Raw genomic sequence first — 21,529 nt, forward strand, 5'->3', positions numbered from 1 at the left:
ACGTCGTAGGTGCCGTCCACGGCCTCCACTCTGTCCACCAGCAGTTTGCTGAATTTGTAGTGAACACCCACTCTGACCAGGAGGGGGCGCTCTCCCAGAGGCAGCACATTTTCCTGAAACACAGTCACAGTTAAGGGTTTTCAATTTTAAAATGCAAAACATGTGGACGAAAAATGGGGTTTGTTTTATAAAGTTTTTGTCATATTTAACAACGCTAATTGCATTTCTAAATTCCACATATGAATTGGGACAAATAAAAGAGATTTGAGGCGATGCAAAACTAGAGTGCAATCTAATTGAATAACATTGTTGTAATTTAAAACAGTGAACTATCATTTGTACCTGCAGCAGGGGGTGAGTCCTGCTGAAGAAGATGACGTCGTCAGGATATTCTCTGGTGGAGCTGTAACTTCCATAAGTGCTGCTGGGACACTACGAGAAGAAAGAAGAAAGTAAAAGAGAGAGAAACACAAGGTTAAACATGTGTGGAAGACATGGAGTTTTTGTATTCATGCCTGAAGGAGTAACTTACAGTTCCTGGTCGCGGGTAAGGCACCTTGCCCGTAAACTCTGCCCACTTATACTGAGGCCCCTCCTTATGAAGGAAGTTTCCTTTGAAAGCCCGAACAACATCCTCCATCCGGTAGACACACACTGCTGAACCATTCAGGATATCACTGCGGAGACATGAGAGAAGGGGAACTGTTAGTCCCTGCGGTGCACATGAATAAAAACATAAACTGAGCAGGTCTTTTATGAATTCACTTGAGCAGTTACCGTGGTCGTAAAGCAGTGCATTAAATAGGAGAGTGATGTAGTGTGTGCACTGCATGGAAGCTGTGAGTCATTGTGGCTTTCTCAGCCTGAACGCATCAATTCACTGAGCACGGTCCAACCCAAAGTCCAGCCTGGATGAATGCGCTGCTTTCAGCACATCATGGTTAGGATTTTTGCCTAAGTGTATCTGAACCACAGAAGGCAGTTGATGAGCAGAGCTGCTAGAAACAGAGCAGGGAGAAAGGCAGGGCTGTGATCATGTGACTGACACATATGGTTTGTTTTGTCTTATGTTGCTCTGGAGAGAGTGTGTAAAAGTACTTGGCAATAAACTGGATTCTGATTCTGAAACAAACCACATACTGCATGTGATAGATTGTCAATCAAATGAAGAAATACAAAAACTAAATGATACAAGTAACACTGAGGGATCTGCAGCCTGTGCTCTTAACTTCCTCACAGGGACACAAACGCCTGTGTGTGCATTCATGGTTGAGCAGAGGGAGAGGTTTCCATTCAGAGGGGATGACCTCTCTGCATCCTGCAGCTCTGTGGAGGGGACCCCACCCTGGGTGATGCTTTGGATTTCTGTCCGTTCCCCGCTGAGATTTCAGACACTTTCCAAAAGCCAGAAGCGGACCCACTCCCTGCTCCGCCGGCCAAGTGGCGTCATACCTCTGTTGCTACTGTGGAGCCCTGACTGCAGCTCTGAGTTGCTGTCAGTGCGTGAGGAGCTTCAGTACGTTTGGAAGAAATGAGAAGGCTTTCTTAGTTTGTTGCTCACTCGCTCATATGTTCTGGATTTTCCTCACTTTATAATACCTACCCCTTTTTTCAACCTTAGTTGAAAGAAGCTTAGTTTTCAGTATATTTAATTTTTGAGTGTGAGACATTTTTCGAACTAACTGGCTTCTATGGTGCAGTCTGATGTGCTTGCGTCATTGCTGTGAGCCAAAAACAATATTTGTTCTTCCTATTTGTTATGATTACCATTTTGTAGATACTAACAGAAATGATATTGTCTATAGTCTCTAATCAAATCAGTGCTGCTTTCATATTTTCAACGTTTTGTTCAGGCATGTTTTTTAATAAAGAGGCAGTTGCACAGTCTGTTGTTTATCTGGTCTGATAGAGCATATTGCCTTTTGAAATTTCTATTCCTGTGTTTCTCTTCATGTTTCCTCCTCAAACAATCCCAGAGAGAAAGGAACAAAGGGAGAACAAAGCGAATCCAATGGCTAGAAAAAAACATTTCATGCTACATTATCTCACACACTGTACGTACTTTGTGAATTACAGTCGATACACTAATGATGATGATGAGAGGACGAAGGCTCACATGAGCTCATTACAATGAATGTGTTTCATTCATTAGTCACAGGGACGGTGGACTGTGTGTCTCTCCCAGTGTGTGACATCATCTCTGTCAGTGTGACATCGCATCATGTCACTATGTGAGCTACTTCCCCATACAACATACACCTGTTTTATAGAAAAACAGTTTCTTTGTTTCTTGTATCAACTTTTTCCTCTTTTAAAATAGCATGTTTTAGTATCCTCCTGGATTATTGATCAGGTTTCAGGTCAGTTGTGGCAAATCTTCACTGCATGAATCCTAACTAACTTAAACGTCATGTATTGTCTTTAACAGTTTCAGTCCCCATGATCAATCATTGATTTCTAACTCAAAACAAAAACAAAATGTGTATCACATTTACACCTAAGGGGGCTGTAGTAACTCACCTAGAGCTAAATGCCTTCTTTAAACTCAAGAGTATTTCCTTTTTCAATCAAAGTGAAATGGGATTTGCTGCTCTATACCACATCCCAGCTCAGCCTCAATGTATCTATAGGGGTTGTAGGGTGGCTTGTTTATTTTTGTTACACGTGTTTAACTGCAATCAATACATCAAATGCTCTCACAAAAAAAGAAACAATCTGTTATTCACAGCTGTTGCAGGATTGTAATACTTCTGCCCAATCATTTTATTTATCCTGATCCTTCTCATAATAGTTATTTTGGCTCTCAGTGTTTCATCTATTTTCTCGCTTTGTTTAGCAACATTTGAGCCAGTGCTTGGAAAAGCTTTGGCAACATTAGGCTGTTTTTTAAGTTTGATCATCTTTTTCCAATCTTAACCACCCTGGGTTAAATCAATGTGTCAATGTATTTCTTTCCCAACTATGAGCAATCTCTGTAGGAATGAAAACTCTCCACCCAGAGGAAATTCACTTAAAAATGTACTTAAACTTAAATTCAAGACACTCCCAGTGCCATCATACTGGGACTCAAACAAGAGTGCACAGATGACAAAACGCTGTTTAATTGATCTAGAGCAGGGGTCTCCAACCTTTTTTAGGATGAGAGGTACTTTCAAAAAATAAAACAAGTCGTGAGCTACTTGTATTCCTCTTTTTTTTGCTTTTTGCAGTGTATATATTTAGCACATTTTAACATTATGATATGCTTACCTTTAACCTTTGTGTGCTGTTTGGGTCTGTGGGACCCGTTTTCAGTGTTTACTAAAACAAAATGTATGCAATTTAATTATTTGAACCTGCTTTATTATTTGGTCCTCACCTCCTGGAATGATTTCTTACTTTCTTTTTTAACAATTATTATTAAATAGATAAACTCTCTCTCTCTCTCTTTCTCTCTCTCTCTCTCAAAAGTGGGGGGACACAAACGGGATTTCGAAAAGTGGGGGGGACATGTCCCCCCTGTCCCCAGTGGAAATTACGCCAAGCGTGTGTCAAGTGCAATAAATATATATGCAAGTTGCAACACACACACAGTAAAACTCTGCCCCTCATGTGCAGTATAGGCTGGCACGACTAGGCTGTTCAATGGGGCTGATGTGTTGTGTAGATTCTGCCAGAAGGAAAGGTCTAAGTCTTTATGAAGTGGTGAGCTGCCGCTCCACATTGCTTTTCTTCCCGACTGCAACGCTAGTCCCGCAAATCAAGCAAGAACGTGATTGGTCGATATTCATTGTGGGGGTGGGGGGAGGAGTATGATTGAGGTTTCGTTTATGGGTAGATTATTTTAATTACATTTCCTTTTTTTTTTGTGTATTTTTAACATTTTGGATTTGCTTGGTGAGCTACTTATTATTGAGAGCTTGCGAGCTACCGGTAGCTCGCGATCGACGTGTTGGAGACCCCTGATCTAAAGTATATTCTATTGTTTTCTGCTTTACATTTGGTACAAACCTGGAAGTGGTGAACAGGCCATAGATGAGCGGGTTCTTCTTGTCTTTGGCCTGGAGGATAAAGATGTCTTCTGCATTGAGAGAACGGAGGAAGGGATCAGGAAGAGGAAGGACACAAAGAGGTAACACATTAGTAAAGCATTCAAACTAATGGAGAAGTTTTGAGAAGAGTCACACCTGTATGAGGGTGTGTGACGTGTGCATCTATCAGTGTGACTGTGTGACTAATAGCGCTGGGCGTGCTGGCAGCATGGCTGACTGACTGCTGGAAATGAACCTGTAGCCATTAATTACAGGCCGCTGTGGGAGAGATGAGCACGGGGTCCGCCACAGGAGAACAACACCTGCTGTCTCACACACACACACACACACACACACACACACACACACACACACACACACACACACACACACACACACACACACACACACACACACACACACACACACACACACACACACACACATACACACACATACACACACACACACACACACACACACACACACATACACACACACACACACACACACACGCACGCACGCACACACACACACACACACACAGCCGATCATAACGCTGATATGTTTCTCTCACTCCGACTGCTGTGCCTCACGTAGCGCAATCAGGAGGAGTCGGTTATTGTCTCCATCTGTCTGTCTTATAAACGTGTTGCATGAAAACGTGATCTCATACAACACTGGCAGTATAGATTTTTGAATAGTCTTCTAGCAATTGAGTTACAAAAATGACTCCTTGGCGATGTTTATATCAACATAATAGATATAACAAAGTGAATAAGTTCTTTATTTATTTTTTCCAGTTGTTTTTCTCTACATCTTTTCTTCATTTTTGTAAGTGCGTTTGTTTGGTTGCTTGTGTAAAGTGTTGTTTCTATTGTAAGTGTCTTTGAGTACTTAGAAAAGCACTATTCAAATTAAATGAACTATTTATTATTACTAAGTTATACGTATATCATACACCAAATCTGATTTGAAAAACTTTTAAAGAGATGGTGAATCAATGCATTGCACTTAATGTCCTTTTCGAAAGAGAAATTACATTGATTATAGCTCTCTGAACTAACTCGGCACAATCAAAAATCTCCACAGGAGGTCAGAATCAATCAGCTGCATCATGGTAAATAAAAATTTACTTAAAATACTTTGATCACAAAAACGTTTAATTAAAAGCTATCCTGCAGAGCTTTTGATCTCTGGTGGTACGATAGAACTAGGCTTTAATGAGCAGGTCCTAGATTTGTTTGTATGTTTTTATATATCAGCACACGTCCATCAAAAGTAAATGGTTTATAATTAATGTTGGCAGACTTGGAGAAAAAAAGATTAAAGTGGTCCCTGAGATGTAAGAACAAAGCAAACTGCTATTCCAAAATCTCCATATCCTATCATTGATCTCCTGGGGCTAATCACTTTCAAATGAAAGTGCAAATGAAGCATGTCACAAATCAATTGAAATAATAATAAACAGACTGACAGGAATGAAACAAACAAACAAATGGCAGCAGTCAGGAGAACAAAAAACATATTTTAAAAGTCTCTCACTAACAAACTAAATAACTAAAATACATCATGTTGTTATATTTGTTTCCAAGAAAGCTCTACAGGGGCGGAGTGAATAATTTTCTCACATTTGAAAAGGCTTATAGTTTAGTATTGTAAAGTATAGAACAGTATGCTATTGTATAGTATATTCTATAACACATAGGTTTGAGCAAGCTCTCTGATTGGTCAATATGCGTGTTTGATTCCACGATCAAACAACGATCAAATAGAACGAGCCTAATCACAAAGTATCCAGTGGCCTACACACGCCACTAGCCTACCGAAACTACTTCCATGATCGTGTGGTTTCCATAGCGACGTTTAGCGACACACAGACGTTACACTGTTATACATTGTCTCTCGTTGGAAATCGGTAGCTACAAAATGTCAGATTTTAAAGTTAATTTTGATTTGTTGGGGGGGATGCGGTGTGGTATAGCATGGAGCCCTTGGGGGTGAACAGCCTGGGGTCCATGATGACCCGCATTAGTGAAGAGTCTGGCACTGCTACGCGTTACACAAACCATTGCGTCAGAATAACCTGCATACGGTGGCTGGCGGAGGCAGGGTTGGAGGCCAGATAAATCATGTCCGTTAGCGGACATAAAAACGAGTCATCGCTTCGCAGTTACTGGACTCCATCTCTAGACAACAGAAAGATGTGGAGCAACGCGCTTTTTGCCGGTCTGGGGCACGCCATGAAACGGCCACTGGAGGAAAGCTCTTCCTACAACGTAGTCCTACCCGTGAACACCACAGCACCACCTGCAAAAAAGTCTGGCATGGAGTTCATGGAGAGCTGTTTCAAGAATTGCACTTTTAACGGCAGCATGAACATCCACCTTCATTCTGAACCCAAAATGTTTCAGCACCATGTACAGCCTGATTTGATTTGTTCCGCTAATCCCACACAGTGATTACTCAGATATTTAAATAGCGTAATTCAAGAATTGTTTTCAATAAATTGTTTTCAATAAATTGGTTGATAATATATTATTTACTATAATTATATCAATAACTGTAAGCGGGGTAGCACGAGTGTTTGATCGGCTATCGTTACCATGGGAACTAATTTCTCGGAACTACTTTCTGACGGAGATTAACTCAAGCAAAAAGCGTAGGTTTGGGAGCAAATTAGCCCACATTATGAAATTATTTTACGATATTGTTGATTACAATGATAGTTTGTGTAATAGAATCGCAATCATACACTCTCGTGTATGATTGCTTAAGTTAAGTATAGAATGGTATAGTTTATAGTAAACTATTGAATTATATACTATTGTATAGCATCATATAGTTTTGTTAAGCAAAACTATTGTAAAGCACAGTACAGTTAAGTATAGTCAGGGGCGCAGTAAGGGGGTGAAAAGTTAGGACGATTCTAAGGGCCCGTGACTGACAGGGGCCCCAAACATTTTTACAACATTAAGAAAAAAAGTTGAAGTCACCTTTCACCAATCATCAACAATTAACATTAATATAACGTTAAATTGATAATGTACTCACTAAACTTACGATTCATTTCACTTTCAAAAGTTAATTATCCAAAGCCTCTGTACACCCCCCTCTATTTACAAGTAATGGTTTGGTCCTGCCTCCAAATGCTGTGCGGCACCGCATTTTCTGGCAGAGCATACAAACAGACTAACAAAGTCAGGCTTTCAAAAAAGAAAAGAAAAGAGAGAAAGACAAGAGAGAGGGACTAATGGCGTGTTTCCACTGCAGCGCGGAGCTCGCTTTAAGCGTGCCGAGCCGTGCGGGGCCCGTTTTTGGTTGCGTTTCCACTTGGCCTAGTACCGACTAGCGGGTCCTAATTCACAGTTTTTCTGGCCCCATAAAATCGTGGTTCTAGGGCCAGGAACAACCAGGCTGAGTCGGGCTGAGTATGCTAAACTAGAGAGAGAATCGCTGGCAAGGGGGCTACAACTACAACAAGATGAACATACTTGACCGTGATTTAATTGTAATACACGTTTCAAAATGATTCCGAAACATACTGATACCGGTTAGTAAAAACCATGAATTAATGCTTTGACAAGTCGAAGCACCTTTTAAAATGCGTGTTTTCTAAATGGAGATTGGCTAAGCTAACGCAGTATATGCTCCGACCGTCCACACTCACAACAACGGCCTATACAGACATAAATAAACCAGCAACTGTATTCGCCATGACACAGGCAGTCTGTGGTTTGTACTTGTTTAACTTTTGTCCAGTTTCTGAACAGATATGAGGAGCTGTGAGCTCTGAGTGCTAACAGCTAACAGCTGTGTTGTTTTTCTGGGGTTCTCATTTAAGATGACGTCACGGCTGCGCCTACACTGCTTTACTATAGATACTACCCCAGTTCCTAAACTGTAATGGAAATGCGCCATAAAGTGAGCCAGTCCTAACGAGGCCTAGCCATACCGAGCGAGGCCGTGTAGTAGAAATGCGCAATAAAGGTTTTTTTTCAAAATAAAAGGTGGGTGTGGTCCATGAGTGGTGGAAATTAGCCTAAGTCTAGTTAGCTAAGCTTAGTCCATTGGAAATAATAATTGTAATGTTTTGCAGACATTAAGTAGCCTACTGTTAATATCTTCACAGAAAATGCATTTTTTCAAAATTTCACTCCTCTTTTAGCTGACATTTAATAAATGCAGGTACATTTTTAGCAGCTATTCATACTAAATCAGTTGTTGTCCCCCCCCCCTGGTGCCAGGACCAACAGATCCATATTCAGGCTTCGCAGCCCTGCCCCTGTCCCTGTCCTGTCCCCCCATAAGGCTTTGCAGTCTTGCCATGCTGTCCATTGAAAGCCAGTTGGCTAGAAAGCTGGACTTCACGGACTTGATCAGAGACTTTGCCTGTGAGAAGGCTAGGCGCTGGGCTCTTGGTGAGTAAGACTGAGCAAGGGCTCGTAATAACTATTTTATAAATGATAATATTGGTGTTAATGTTAATTAATCACTTTATTTTTAATTTAAGAGGTCATGTATATTTAAGTTATATTTATATTTATTTTTTATTTTGAACGTTGTGATCAGCTGATTTTGCGCGGTTCTCCAGTGTGTGTGCGCGGGGCACAGAATGTGCACAGGGGAGTCTCCCACTGCAGCCAGTTGGCGGAGTTTTGGCACAATTCTGTTGTTCATACCGACGTTAACCCTGTCTGTGCACACGGTGAATAACTCTGTCGTCCAGTAAAGCTTCACAGGTCCGTCGGTTATGTCCTGCGCGGCTCGCACAGCTCCAGTTCAGTCAGTCATAGAAAGTCAGAAGAGAGCGAAACGGCAACGTAGCTGCTTAATGTCTTTGGGTTTTTTGACATATCTCGTAGATTACTCCATTGAGTGTTGACCAGAAACACGTGTAGACGAAATATGTGTTTTGTTTTGATGTTTTGAGATAAGCAAAGGTATTCAACTAAGCCATGTAATAAAGTTCAGTATAGTATAGTTTAGTATATTGTAGTATAGTATAGTCAGTGTAGCATAGTTAAGCGTATTATAGTATGAGATAGTATAGTTTGGTAAAGTATAGTATATAATAATAATAATAATAATAATAATAATATATATATATATATATATATATATATATATATATATATAGTATAGTATAGGTAAGGATAATTTGCATATTAGGTTACTTATATCAATACTTACTTTGAGTTCAGTTAACACATAACTAGCCCATTAATCAACAGGTTAGAATTACACATTTTGGGGCTCACAAATTGAAAGGAATTTTGGAACTGTTTTCTTGTGTTTAAAAATAAATCAGAGTTTCAGAGATTTGAAATGCCAATCATATGTTCATCCTTTTTGCCCCTGTGTTTCTAGTGTTGTATAATTCAGTTGTCAGCTGTCACAGCACAGACGCCGCACAGTTTATTTAGATCACGGGTCTTTTGTTTTGCACTTTTGTCTCAGCTAAGAGTTTGGAATGTTTTCATCAACATATCACAACGGAGGAGAACAGAGCACTTTGTCTCCGGTGTGGCATGCTGTGATAATCTATAAATACACAACTTGACTCTGCTCCTAGGTTGAGGCGGGACACATAACTTTAAAAGTCTTGGAAACTCTATAAAAAGGTTTGTACCCGGAAAGTACTCAGGTTGATGTCGAGACACAAAGAGTTTTACAACCTTTGTAGCCGTGAAGGTTGAAATAAGATGTTTTAAAACAATGTTTGGGTGCGCTCTACATGTCTCTGCTTTTATCCTCCTCTCCTTGTTTCCTCTCCTCTCCGATGAAGCAGAAATGTTGTTGTGGTGGCGGAGACAGTGAAGTGTATCACTGTCCCCACATTCCTGACGTTCCCGCTGCTCTGGATGGCCTCCATGAAACTACAGCCCTGCAGGACGTCTAATCTCATCACACACACACACACACACGCACGCACGCACGCACGCACGCATGCACGCACACACACACACACACACACACACACACACACACACACACACTTGCCACACACAGGGATTCAGGAGCGCATACACATCAAACAAAGAGATATAAAAGCATGCATTGCCCCCCACACACACCAAACGGCAGGGACCAGAGCACAAAGACGAACACATGCTGATACTGTACGCATAGACAGACACATATACAATCAGTAGGCCCCTCAGGGCAGAGCAGAGAGAATTATGGGTAGTCTGCAGCCTGCAGCATATCACTCCCTCCATTCTTTATTTAAGGTTTCACTCCTTCATAATTAAGTTTGCTTTATCGCTTCTGCTTTTAGTAAATGACAAGGCAGAGGTCTCATTTGTGCATCTTTACTTCTGTTCTGGTCCTCTATCCTACATATGTTAGTCATATGGTAAATCCTCCCTTCTTTTCTTCCACCTCCTTTCTATAATCTCTAACTAGTTTCCTTTCCTTCTCACATCTTCCAAAATATCTCCCTCCTTCTGTCATCAAAGCCATTATCTTGGCTACATTTTCTATTTTCCCCTCCTTCTACTTTTCTTTATAGTATTTTTTATCTGGATAATATATACACTCTTTGGTGAACGCTTCCACCCAAAGCACATCAAAGTGTTTTCTAAGCAAGGGATATGTCAAAAGAAGGGCAGGAAGATTTACATCTCAACCTGCAGATCTGAGTTTTATAGCCACACATACAGAATGGTGGAAGACCTTTCTGTACAGATCAAAGAGAGAATGTCTTTAAACCTGGCACAAACAACCCCAATAAAACCCATTTGTAAGTGTGCACTCAAACTCTAATCATCAAAATCACATCTTTAGAGGTAGTCAGCCATATTTGGCCACATTGACGACAAAGTGTTGATGCAGTTTATCTGAGGAATGGTAAATAAACCTTCATGTGAAGAGGTAATGAACAAGAAAAGAAGATGCAGCCAGTTCAGATACTTGTTTCTTGTTACTGGAACCTAAGCTCCAAGTGTTTACTTTAACATTTACAGAAAATATCTTTTCTAGTGTGTGCATGAGAGAAAAAGTGTCCCGATTTAGTCGTCAGATGGCCGAAACACATTTGTTCATATTAAGATAGATTTGGATTAAACGTTAACAACTTAGTGTACTTATCTGTATATTTAATTTGTTAGAAAAGTCTTAGATTAAACAGGTTTTTATGATAGGTGATATAACGGTACTATGTTGCTATTCTTTCTGTGTCTTACTACATACTGTATATCAGAGCAAATTCCTCGTATGTGTAAACCTATTTGGTAATAAAACCGATTCTGTTTCTGGATCATTCTAGAGATTAGCTGAGATACCTTAAGTAGATTACAAAGCTTTAAAGGATTTCCGGAATAGTCCTCCTTTGAAATCAATTGAATCACAGTATAATGAAATTAGCCTTTGGGATGCGGCCTAGTTGTACCTTCTAGAAACCATTTAAGAGTTATCATCATTTGCAATGGTTATGAAATGGTTGACAAGCCCCCGAGTCGCCTTACATTTTGGTCAGTTGATTCACTCAAATGTTTTCTCTTTTTTAGCAAGGCCACTGTAAACAAAGCAACGCCGAATACTACAACAGAGCCTCTTTGTTGGTTAAAAATACTTTTCTACACTATTCTGTTTTTAATATCCTTAACGACCTGTGTTAAAGAACTCGTGACCAAAACAAAAGATTAAAAAGAGAATTAATCGCACAGAAAAATCGTACTGGTATTTTTCTCTCTTCACGCTAAAAACAAGTTACAGCTGTGGGAAATGGGAACATACACTTTGAAGTCTTGGATAGGGACATGTAACCTGTTAGAAGCACTAGATGAAAAGTGTGGCTACATCAAATTTCATAGCAATTCTTTTAACAGTTTTTGAGGAACTTTAGTCGAAAGTGGTCCAACCGAGAGAATCAACAGACTGCTAGCATGGCTAAATATACTCAACTAAATGTTTTAAAGCCATGTAGAAGCGATGCCACGTATCAAATAAAGTTAATGAACTCAGTTCAAACTTTGTTAAAGCCTGTAGGGAGAGACTCAACGCCTGCCTGCTGCTTGAAAGTTACCCGGTGTCTCTTTCTTCTCTGCACCTCCCTGTGCATTCAGCTTCACATGAATACAAAGTTAAACTTCGGAAGACGAAGACAGAACAACAATTTGCCTTTCCAGACTTTAAAGAAGACGTCTCGGCTATTTAAAGCTCAGCTAGAGAAAAAATCCCCGCTTATGACTCCGTGACAAGTTTTAAATCATGTCCTGATTTAGTGAAGTTCCTCCTCGCTTAAACATCTCCCGCCAGTTTGATTTATTAAACTGTAGTGACTTTTATGTCATTAATCTTTAACGGGGGAGGGAAAGCAAACACACATTCATCACAGTGCAGTAAAATATGAGGCCAATCTGCTTCTGTCTCAAAGTTATCTGACCAGGTGAGGCAAGATGACCGTTTCATCATTCATCAAGTTGAAGGAATGCAGAAATAATGTTATTTATGTGTCAAATAAAGCATTTTAATGATGTTGCAGTAACAGGAAAGATGTTCATGCCTTTCTGCTCTCTGTGCTTCTCTTTTTAACCACATTATTTTTCTTTCACTGTCAGACAGCAGCCCACTATCATATACTATCGTAACAGTAATCCCTTGTTTTGAGCTTCCTTTCTCTCTCCGAATCCTCTTCTCGCCTTTTCTGTCTGTCTCCTTGTCTTTTCATCAGGTGCTCATCCCTCTTCCCTTTCTGCTCAAATCCACCTGGACTTCCCATGATCCCTTTGGGTGTCTCTCATTCTCTTTGTTTCTCACTTTCGCCATCCTTACTTCCCTCCCTCCCTCCTGCTATCTCTCCCTCCCTCCTTCTCCCCGTCCATCTATCTGTCTGGCCTATATTCTCGCTCTCTTGTGTCCTCTTCTCTAAACAAAGCGGCTGTGTTCCCCTGAGGGCCGATAGTGCTGTCTGGCCCGTAGACCTGCAGCCCTGGCCCCTATCATCATCTTCCTCCTCATAATTGCCGCAGCCCCTCAAGGCGTACACCCCTATCTTCCTCATTTCTCCACTACTCCCTGAATGCCAGCATCCTCCCACCTCCCTCCTCCTGCTTGTCATCTATCTGACCACACTCCCTTTCTTTATGTCCTCCTCGCCATCTTATAGTAATTTGCCAATAATAGCCCTGCCTCCATCTTGTCTGGTTCTTCCCCCCTCGGCTATTGGCCCTATTCCTTCTGCCACTGCACCTTTTTTGTCTCTGTGACACATTTTCTTCCCCTCCAGCGGCTGCTGTTATCCCCACCCTGATGTCTCTCTCTATTTCACCGTTTATATCCACCAAGGGATCCATTTGGAAGAAGCCTACTCTTCCAAGGTGGCAATGAAGGGCGTTTGACTTGGCGGTAAATGTCATTGCCAGGAACCTTTCGTCTCTTAAAATGCCACTGATCAGCAAATCTAAATGAGAAAGAATATATAAATCAACCAATTATGTATTATGCTGGAGGACACTTTGAATAGTATGGCAGTCCTTAGAGAATGCTTTCGATGCCCATTTAGGAAAAAAGATATATCTTGAACTTTCATTAAAGACTGGGAATCTAGCCAGCAGCTATAAGGCACTTGGCTGAACCCATCCGTAGTTTAAGAGGGTTATGACTTTTAGAAGCTTCATAATCTGCTTTACATTGAAAAAATGTGTACAAATCCATTATTTCTGCCCACTGCATTTCCTAGAGAAACCCTTTTTGTTGTCGTCTCCCTCCTCTCCCCTCACTCTGTACCTCACTATCCTTCCCTATTGACCCCATTCCCCTCATTCCCTCCCGTCCAGTCTCCCTCCCACCACTCCTCCTCACACCCTTTAAGCTTCACTTCACCTCACTCTGCCCCCCTCCTTGTCCTTTGAGGAAAAATGCCTTTTGTCTGGGTTGGGGTATTTCCTGCTGCATAAATCTCACCTTCATTATTTTTGGGTGATTCCTTCTCCTCCTATTCTGTCTTTCCATTGCACCATTTTTATTTAATTGCAGACCTTTTGGTAGCATCAGCACTTAAACTCATTTCCAACACTCTAGAGAGATTTAAGGAAATGTACAGCCAACGTTAAGTGAGGACCTTTCTTACTTTGATTATTCTTTCTCACCCAGACTTCTGCACTTAGCAATCAGCCATCTCATTCCTCTTTATAATAAGACTTCACTTGTGTCACTTTAGGGCCACCATAGCTCAAGGGGAATAGGAAACTGGTGCCAGCGGGGAAGGCTGTAGAAGCCTCTTAGGCATATTCCTCCCATGCTACTGCAATTTCCACCGAGTCTTAAATAACCTTTAAATACCAGACACATCTCACTTTCTTTATCCCCTTGAGGAATAGATTCTTTAGACCAGAGCTCCTCTCCAACCAAACTTCTTCATCCTCCATTTTCATTTGTATCCTACCCTGAAGACAAATGTATTTCTTATCATCTTCCTAATCAGATATTCCTTCTCTTTCTCCTCAACCTTCTATTTCACATTGTTAACACTTTGATAACAGTTTCTACTTCTTTCCTCGCCTCCTCCTCCTTTTTTCCTTTCCTCTTGCTCAACACCTTGATATAACCTCTACCCTCTCCCTACTTGTCCTACTTTTATTCGCTGTCTCCCGCACTTTCTAAACCCACCTCCCTCCTCTCACCCTCTATCTTTCTCCTCCGTTTCTCCTTCTGATGAACTGGGCTTCCATTCAAGTGTTTTCACACGAGCTTTGACGGATTAAGAAAAGGCTGAATGCAGGCGTCAAAACATGATTAATTTCCTTCAGTATCACAAAACATGTTTTCATACCCGCTTTAAAGTGTTTTGGTTGATGAGGTAATTAAGCAGTAAATAGTGGAAATGCATTACTCAGGTTAATCTGACAGGACCGGGCGACCTGGTGACTCAGTAATACAGGCAACTGTTCTTTCCTCGGTTTAAATATGGACTGAGATGTTATCGCCCCCTCCACTCTCTTTTTTGACCTTTTTATTCCATCTTTATTACCCAGTAAAGTAAATGGACCGAAAGGAAGATACAATCAATCCAAATAAAGCTTTAATTCCAAACTGTTTAAACATGTGTAAAGTGTTGTCTACAGAATCCTGCAAAAGCCTCTTAGTGAGGTCCTTTGCACTGATGTTGGTGAATGTATGTGAACTTACAGGCAGGTCTTATTTGTTCTTGTGATTTTCTTATCATTTTCTGACAAAAAAATCCACCGACTGCCTTTTTTAGATAAATATTATGTCTGTGTAGAAGCACACCGTGGTTGGTTTATTTGTTGTGGCATTTGGAACCAATTTCCAGTCATATTTACATTTGTTTTGAATTGTTTATGACTATATTTGTATCCAAGCTGTCTTAGGGTAAATATAGCTACTGTCTATCTTTCTCTTCATCCTCCTTCAGCCTTACCACTCCCTTTTTTCTTTCCAACTCTTTCGATTTGTCCCCTGACTTTTTTTCTGGCCTTTGCAGATCTCATCATAACGGGGCGTGAAGATGACACTTCTCATGTTCTTCAACTTCCCTCCCTTCCATTCGTCATGTTTATCCTCTAAGCTAGGAAAACACACTTCATATTCTTACTCTTCTTCTGCCCACTTCTTCTTTATTCCACTCATCTCCCTAGTGACGTCCAAATCAAATTGAAATATTATTTATTTCCTGTTTGCTCTCCCTTGCCATCGTCAGTGGGTGATGTAGTGACACAGATATGGGTGTTGTCCTATGACGGGAACATTGAATCTATCATACACAGACAAAAATAGACGATAAAAATGCCCAAAAAATACCTCAGTGTCTCTAAATGCCATTACGCTGAGTCTGGCCACAGAGAGCTGTCTGTCTCCGGGCAGAAAAACCTCATAGCATGACTGTCCTTCACAACAACTACTACCACAACAGGGACAACAGCAGTAAACAGCCCAGAATCCTCTTCCTCTGAGCTGGACTCGTGAGTCATTTCAGATTGAATGGGCAACAGGAGGAACGTCTGTCCTCCATGACAGAGAAAATATGAAACACACGACTGGATGTTTATTTGAACAATTGTGGCTCAATGACGTTGGACGTATAATTTCACACAATAAGTGACATCGTAAACATGTGCGGTGAGCCTCATGAAAGTGAACCTCAGACACAAAACAACTGAACAATCAACTTCAGGCTGTCCTGTGTCATGAGTCAGTCCATGTGGCCATCACTCACCAGATGCCCGTTTCAGAAGAAAGCCAAATGTGAAGGAGTTCAACAACATCTTAAATATGTGAGTCAACAACTACCAAAATAACACTAAAGGAAATAAAACTGGCATTCCTCCAATATGCTGTGCTGATCTAGTGGCCCTATTCTGCTTTATGGTGGCAAAGTCCATAGGGACTTGGCTTGGGAACTGGAAGGTCACAAGTTCAACTCCCGGAAAGACCAAGTGCTACCGAGGTGTCCCTGAGCGAGGCACAGTTTCCTACACTGCTCCCCGGGTGCTGTACATAATGGCAGCCCACTGCTCCTAACACTAAGATGGGTCAAATAAAGGTACAGTATTGTGATTCTGATGTTGATGAATAGCTGAAGGAGTTGCATCTTGCATGATTACATGTGACAAGTACATTGATTTATTTATTTGTATAGCTATAATCTGGCATATAACATGTCTTCTCTTTTGGAGATTAATGTATTTGTATTCATGTTCTTTGTTCAATAAAGACATACAATAATAATAATAATTAACAACTATTTGTTGGGCTTCTTCTCCATAGTACAGTAACGTGTACATGTACACAGCACAGCACACACAGTGAAATGTGACCTCTGCATTTAACCCACAGTTCTAGGAGCCATGCTTCAGGGAACCACAGCAGTGCCCAGATATACTTGGAACTTTCCAACTATCAGTTCACACTGCCTACTCGTACACTGTCTGTTCGGGGAGAGAACCTGGTCTCTACAGACTGAGCCTCTGCCGCTCCAAAAGCAATCCGACGAGGACGGGATTCGAACTCACGCGTGCAGAGCACAATGGATTAGCAGTCCATCGCCTTAACCACTCGGCCACCTCGTCCTGTGTGCCATCATTTGCCAGACTTACTGTTACTGACAAAAAGTCCTTCGCGTGAGGCAGTCGCAATTTTTACAGGCTCCCACTACCTGTTAGCATCTGGCATCTGTTAGCATAGATCTAGCTCTCCGGCTTAGGCTCCATCTATGTCCATCTATGTTCCATCTTTAACGCCATTGATCTGTGGAGGATCTGCCGCGGTTTGAGGGCCTGCCGTCCACCCATTTCTGCTTCTGCTGGTGGTGGTTCCCACGGCTGAAGGCCGCTATCCACCTGCTGTTAGAGGCCTACTCCCACCTGTTGGGTGCTACTGTGCGGGGGAGGCCTGGTCTGGAGATACCGCGGAGAAACCGGAGTGTTGCCACACTGCTGATTGCCTATTTCCTTGCTGCTGTCCTGACGTGGTTTTGCTTCGGGAACATCGTGGATGCTGTTGAGCTGGACTGGGAAAATGGCAAATGTCGTGTTTCTGCTGTGCCTTTTTTTGACTGTGCTGGACAAGGAGAAGTTCGCTAGTCATCCTGACAATTCTGCTGGATGCGGGTCCGTTCTGCCGGCCGCAGTGGACATCCCCTGTACAGGTTCGGATGGGTTGCACAAACAATTGCCAGTTGCACTGTCGCGGACATTCATTTCGTCAAATGTCTGTCTTTCTCACATGCCTGCCACAATGGTCCTTCAGAATTGTTTTTTGAACTCTAATCTCACTTTTGCGAAGTTTGCTGGTGACTCTAGAACAGCTGAAAATGTATGTGTGTTGATTAAGAGGAAAAGGTGCTTGGTATTTTTATTGTTGTTACTATCAGGAAATGTACAGCCAAATCCGGGTCCACCTGGTAGTTTTAGTCAAATAGCTACTCCTGCTGATTTTAGTTCTAGATCGGGGTTAGGTTTAATTCATTTAAATGTGCGCAGTCTGTTACCTAAATTAGATTTTGTCCGTATTTGGGCGAGTTCAACTGATGCTGATGTCATTGTCTTATCAGAAACGTGGCTAGACAAATCGATCTTGGCCTCTGACATTTACATAAATGGTTACAATGTATATCGCACTGACCGTCCTAAAAAAGGTGGTGGCGTTGCCATTTATGTCAAAAATAAGTTTTGTGTAACAAAAATGGTTTCCAAATCTGTTAGTAAACAACTAGAATTTTTAGCTGTGAATGTCGAAGTAACAAAGGGTCAACAGGTCATGGTGGTGGGTTGCTACAGGGCCCCCTCGGCTGTCAAGGACTCCTTATCTTCATTGGCAAAACTGTTATCTCAACTTTCCTACAAGGAAATAGTGCTGCTTGGTGATTTTAATTGGGATTGGTTAACTTCTGTGTCAGAGGATTTTAAAAACCTGTGTACCTCTTTGAACATTACTCAGATTATAGACAGTCCTACTCGCCCAAATATTAAGTCCCCAAATAAATCCTCCTTAATTGATCTAATTTTAACAAATGTTCCATATAAATACTCATCTGTGGGAGTATTTGCTAATGATGTGAGTGACCACTGTGTTGTAGCCACAATTAGGGACACTAAGGTCCAAAAAGTTAAACCACGCATCATCACAAAGAGAGATAAAAAACACTTAGTGGAGCAGGGTTTTTTACATGATCTGTTTGATTTTGATTGGGGAAAAATCGATCTGTGTGCTGATGTAGAAACTGCATGGTCTTATTTTTATCTTGGTTTTATAAAAATTATAGATAAACATGCACCTCTGCGTAAATTTAGAGTGAAGGGACGAAACAATCCCTGGTTTTCTGCTGAAATGTCCAGTCTCCTTCATGAGAGAAACAATGCCTGGGCAAAGGCTAGGAAATCAGGCTCAGAGGTAGAATGGCTACGCTTTAGGCAGCTAAGGAATAGCTTTACTTCAAATGTCAAAAGTGCTAAGTCAAAGTACTATTTGTCAGTTACCACAGAAAACCTGAATAATCCTAGTAAATTTTGGAAAGCCATAAAATCGATTTCCACTGGTGATATCCCAAATGAGCTACCTCCGTACCTCACCACAGCATCTGGCATTATATCAGACAGGGCCACCATGCTAAATTGCTTTAATAAGCATTTTGTCTCTTGTGGCTCTCTGTTTGATTCTGTCACTGACTGTGCTTCTGCTTCTGTGAACGCTCCAGTCCTTGACTCTGAACAATGTGGTCTGGAAAACCCTTTCAGTTTTACTCCTTTAACTGTTGGTATTGTCCATGAAGCTTTATCCAAGTTAGATCCTAAGAAACCGGCTGGCCCGGACAACGTAGAACCTTTCTTTTTAAAGATAGCTGCAGATTTTATTGCTCCACCTCTTACTTCTCTTTTTAACCTCTCCCTCAGCACAAATACAATTCCTAAAGTATGGAAGTCTGCTTATGTCCTGCCTCTACTGAAAGGAGGGGAGGCAACTATTTTAAATAACTATAGGCCAATCTCTAAATTGTCAGTTTTGGCTAAGGTGCTCGAACGACTTGTGAGTGAACAAGTAAAGGAGTTTTTATGTATAAATGATATCCTGTCTAAACATCAGTCAGGCTTCAGGAAGAAACATAGCACCATCACTGCAACAATGAAAGTGGTAAATGATATTACTAGTATGCTAGATAATAAACAGAGTTGTGCAGCTCTGTTTATTGACCTTTCCAAAGCGTTTGACACCGTTGATCATCGTGTCTTAAAACAGAGGCTACTCAGTACTGGCATATCCAGCCATGCAGTGGGGTGGTTTGTGAACTACCTCTCTGAAAGGTCCCAATGTGTTCACTTTGATGGGCTGTCTTCTGAGTGGTTAAACATTGCTAATGGTGTTCCTCAAGGTTCTGTTTTAGGTCCACTTTTATTCTCCATATATATCAACAGTTTAGGTGAAAATGTGGATGAAGCTACTTTACATTTTTATGCGGACGATACCGTGATGTATTGTGCAGGTCCCTCCATTCAGGAGGCGGTTGTTAAATTACAGGCTGTTTTTAACATTATTCAGACTCAGCTCTCTGAACTAAAGCTTCTTTTAAATGTGGATAAAACCAAGATAATGCTCTTTTCAAAAGCTAAAAAGTCACCAGAGCCTGTTTTAGATATTGTATCAACGCAAGGAACAAAACTTGAAGTTGTTGCCTGTTACAAATACCTTGGTATCTTGCTTGATGACTGTCTCTCTTTTAAACTTCATGTCAATAACCTGCTTAAAAAACTGAGGGTTAGGCTAGGTTTCTTTTTCAGGAATAAGTCCTGTTTCTCGCTTGAGGCCAGGAAAAGGCTAGTCACTGTGACCTTTTTACCTGTGCTGGACTATGGTGATCTGCTGTATATGAATGCACCTGCCAACTACCTAAGCAAACTAGATGCTGCGTATCATAGTGCTCTGAGATTTGTCACTAACTGTAAAGCACTTACTCATCACTGTACATTGTATACCAAGGCAGGTTTACCATCACTCACTGTACGGAGGCTCAGTCACTGGTACACTTTTATCTATAAAGCTATGTTGGGCAAACTCCCGTATTATATCTGTTCATTGATAAAGCAGAAAGTTGCAAGCAGCTATTGTCTGCGATCACAGGATATAGTCTTGTTAGATGTGCCAAGAGTAAGGACTGTCTTAGGGAAGACAGCTTTTGTGTGCGCAGCTCCACTTGCTTGGAACAGTCTACAGGCAAAATTGAAATTGAGCATTTTTATTTCTTTGAATGTATTTAAGGCATATCTAAATGAAATGCTTTCTGACACTCTGGGTATTTGTAAATGTTGAATATGTAAATATGATATCCTCTGTTGTTTGTATGTTGTTTTTATGTTTCATGTGGAACTAAATGATGCAGGTCTCCCTTGTAAATGAGATCGATGATCTCAAGGGACTAATCTGTCTAAATAAAGGTTTGAAATGAAATGAAAATTTTATGCTTATAGATTGAGAAGGACTCTTTCTGGCCAGAAATTTGAAGAGACAAAATGTATTTTGCTGGTAAGTGAGAAGCAACTGCGCCATCCAATATGGGAACAGAACAAAATAAATAAAACGTTTGTGATGGATTTGACCCACATGGTGTTGAATACTTTCACCTGTAAAAACAGTATCAGTGCTGACAGGAGCTGAAACTAAATAAGGCTGTTTTTTTGTACCTGGTTTGTGTTTTACACAAATACACACGCAGAAAAAAAGCGCAGAAAACCCACTCACATTTGTTTCATTAAAACGCAGCAATTACATAAACATACATTACAAATATATGTAATTAGAATAACATAGCACACTCAAAATGTTCAGCAAATTGTAATAACTTTCACACACACTCTCACCAGGTGCTAACCACCGCTCCGCTGCTATGAGGGACCCGCACACTGTCAGGGGTTTATGGGATTTGTAGTGTTTCTGTGTGGTGGAGCGTGGCAAAAACACAACACTGACCGCATTCTTAACCTGATGGGTTAATCTCCTGTATATGGGTTTGTGGTTTTGTGTGTGTCTTGCTGGAGTGTAATCACAAACAAATCTATGCACAC

General features: G+C 41.0%; 1 protein-coding gene across 3 annotated transcripts in view; it reads right to left on the reverse strand.

The window, feature by feature from the left end:
* The window catches only part of sema3h (sema domain, immunoglobulin domain (Ig), short basic domain, secreted, (semaphorin) 3H), a 79,785-nt gene that overhangs the window by 9,188 nt on the left and 49,068 nt on the right, over positions 1 to 21,529 (reverse strand). For all 3 annotated transcript variants that reach the window (XM_079674534.1, XM_079674533.1, XM_079674535.1), the window contains 4 exons: positions 3,991 to 4,060; positions 533 to 677; positions 343 to 432; positions 1 to 113 (listed from right to left, as the gene is read on the reverse strand). The exon at positions 1 to 113 is cut by the window's left edge and continues 17 nt beyond it. In XM_079674534.1, the coding sequence (XP_079530660.1) occupies positions 1 to 113; positions 343 to 432; positions 533 to 677; positions 3,991 to 4,060 (418 nt within the window). The remainder of the gene's footprint in view (positions 114 to 342; positions 433 to 532; positions 678 to 3,990; positions 4,061 to 21,529) is intronic.

Source organism: Notothenia rossii, assembly GCF_949606895.1.
Source record: "Notothenia rossii genome assembly, chromosome: 4".
Taxonomy (NCBI): Eukaryota; Metazoa; Chordata; class Actinopteri; order Perciformes; family Nototheniidae; genus Notothenia; species Notothenia rossii.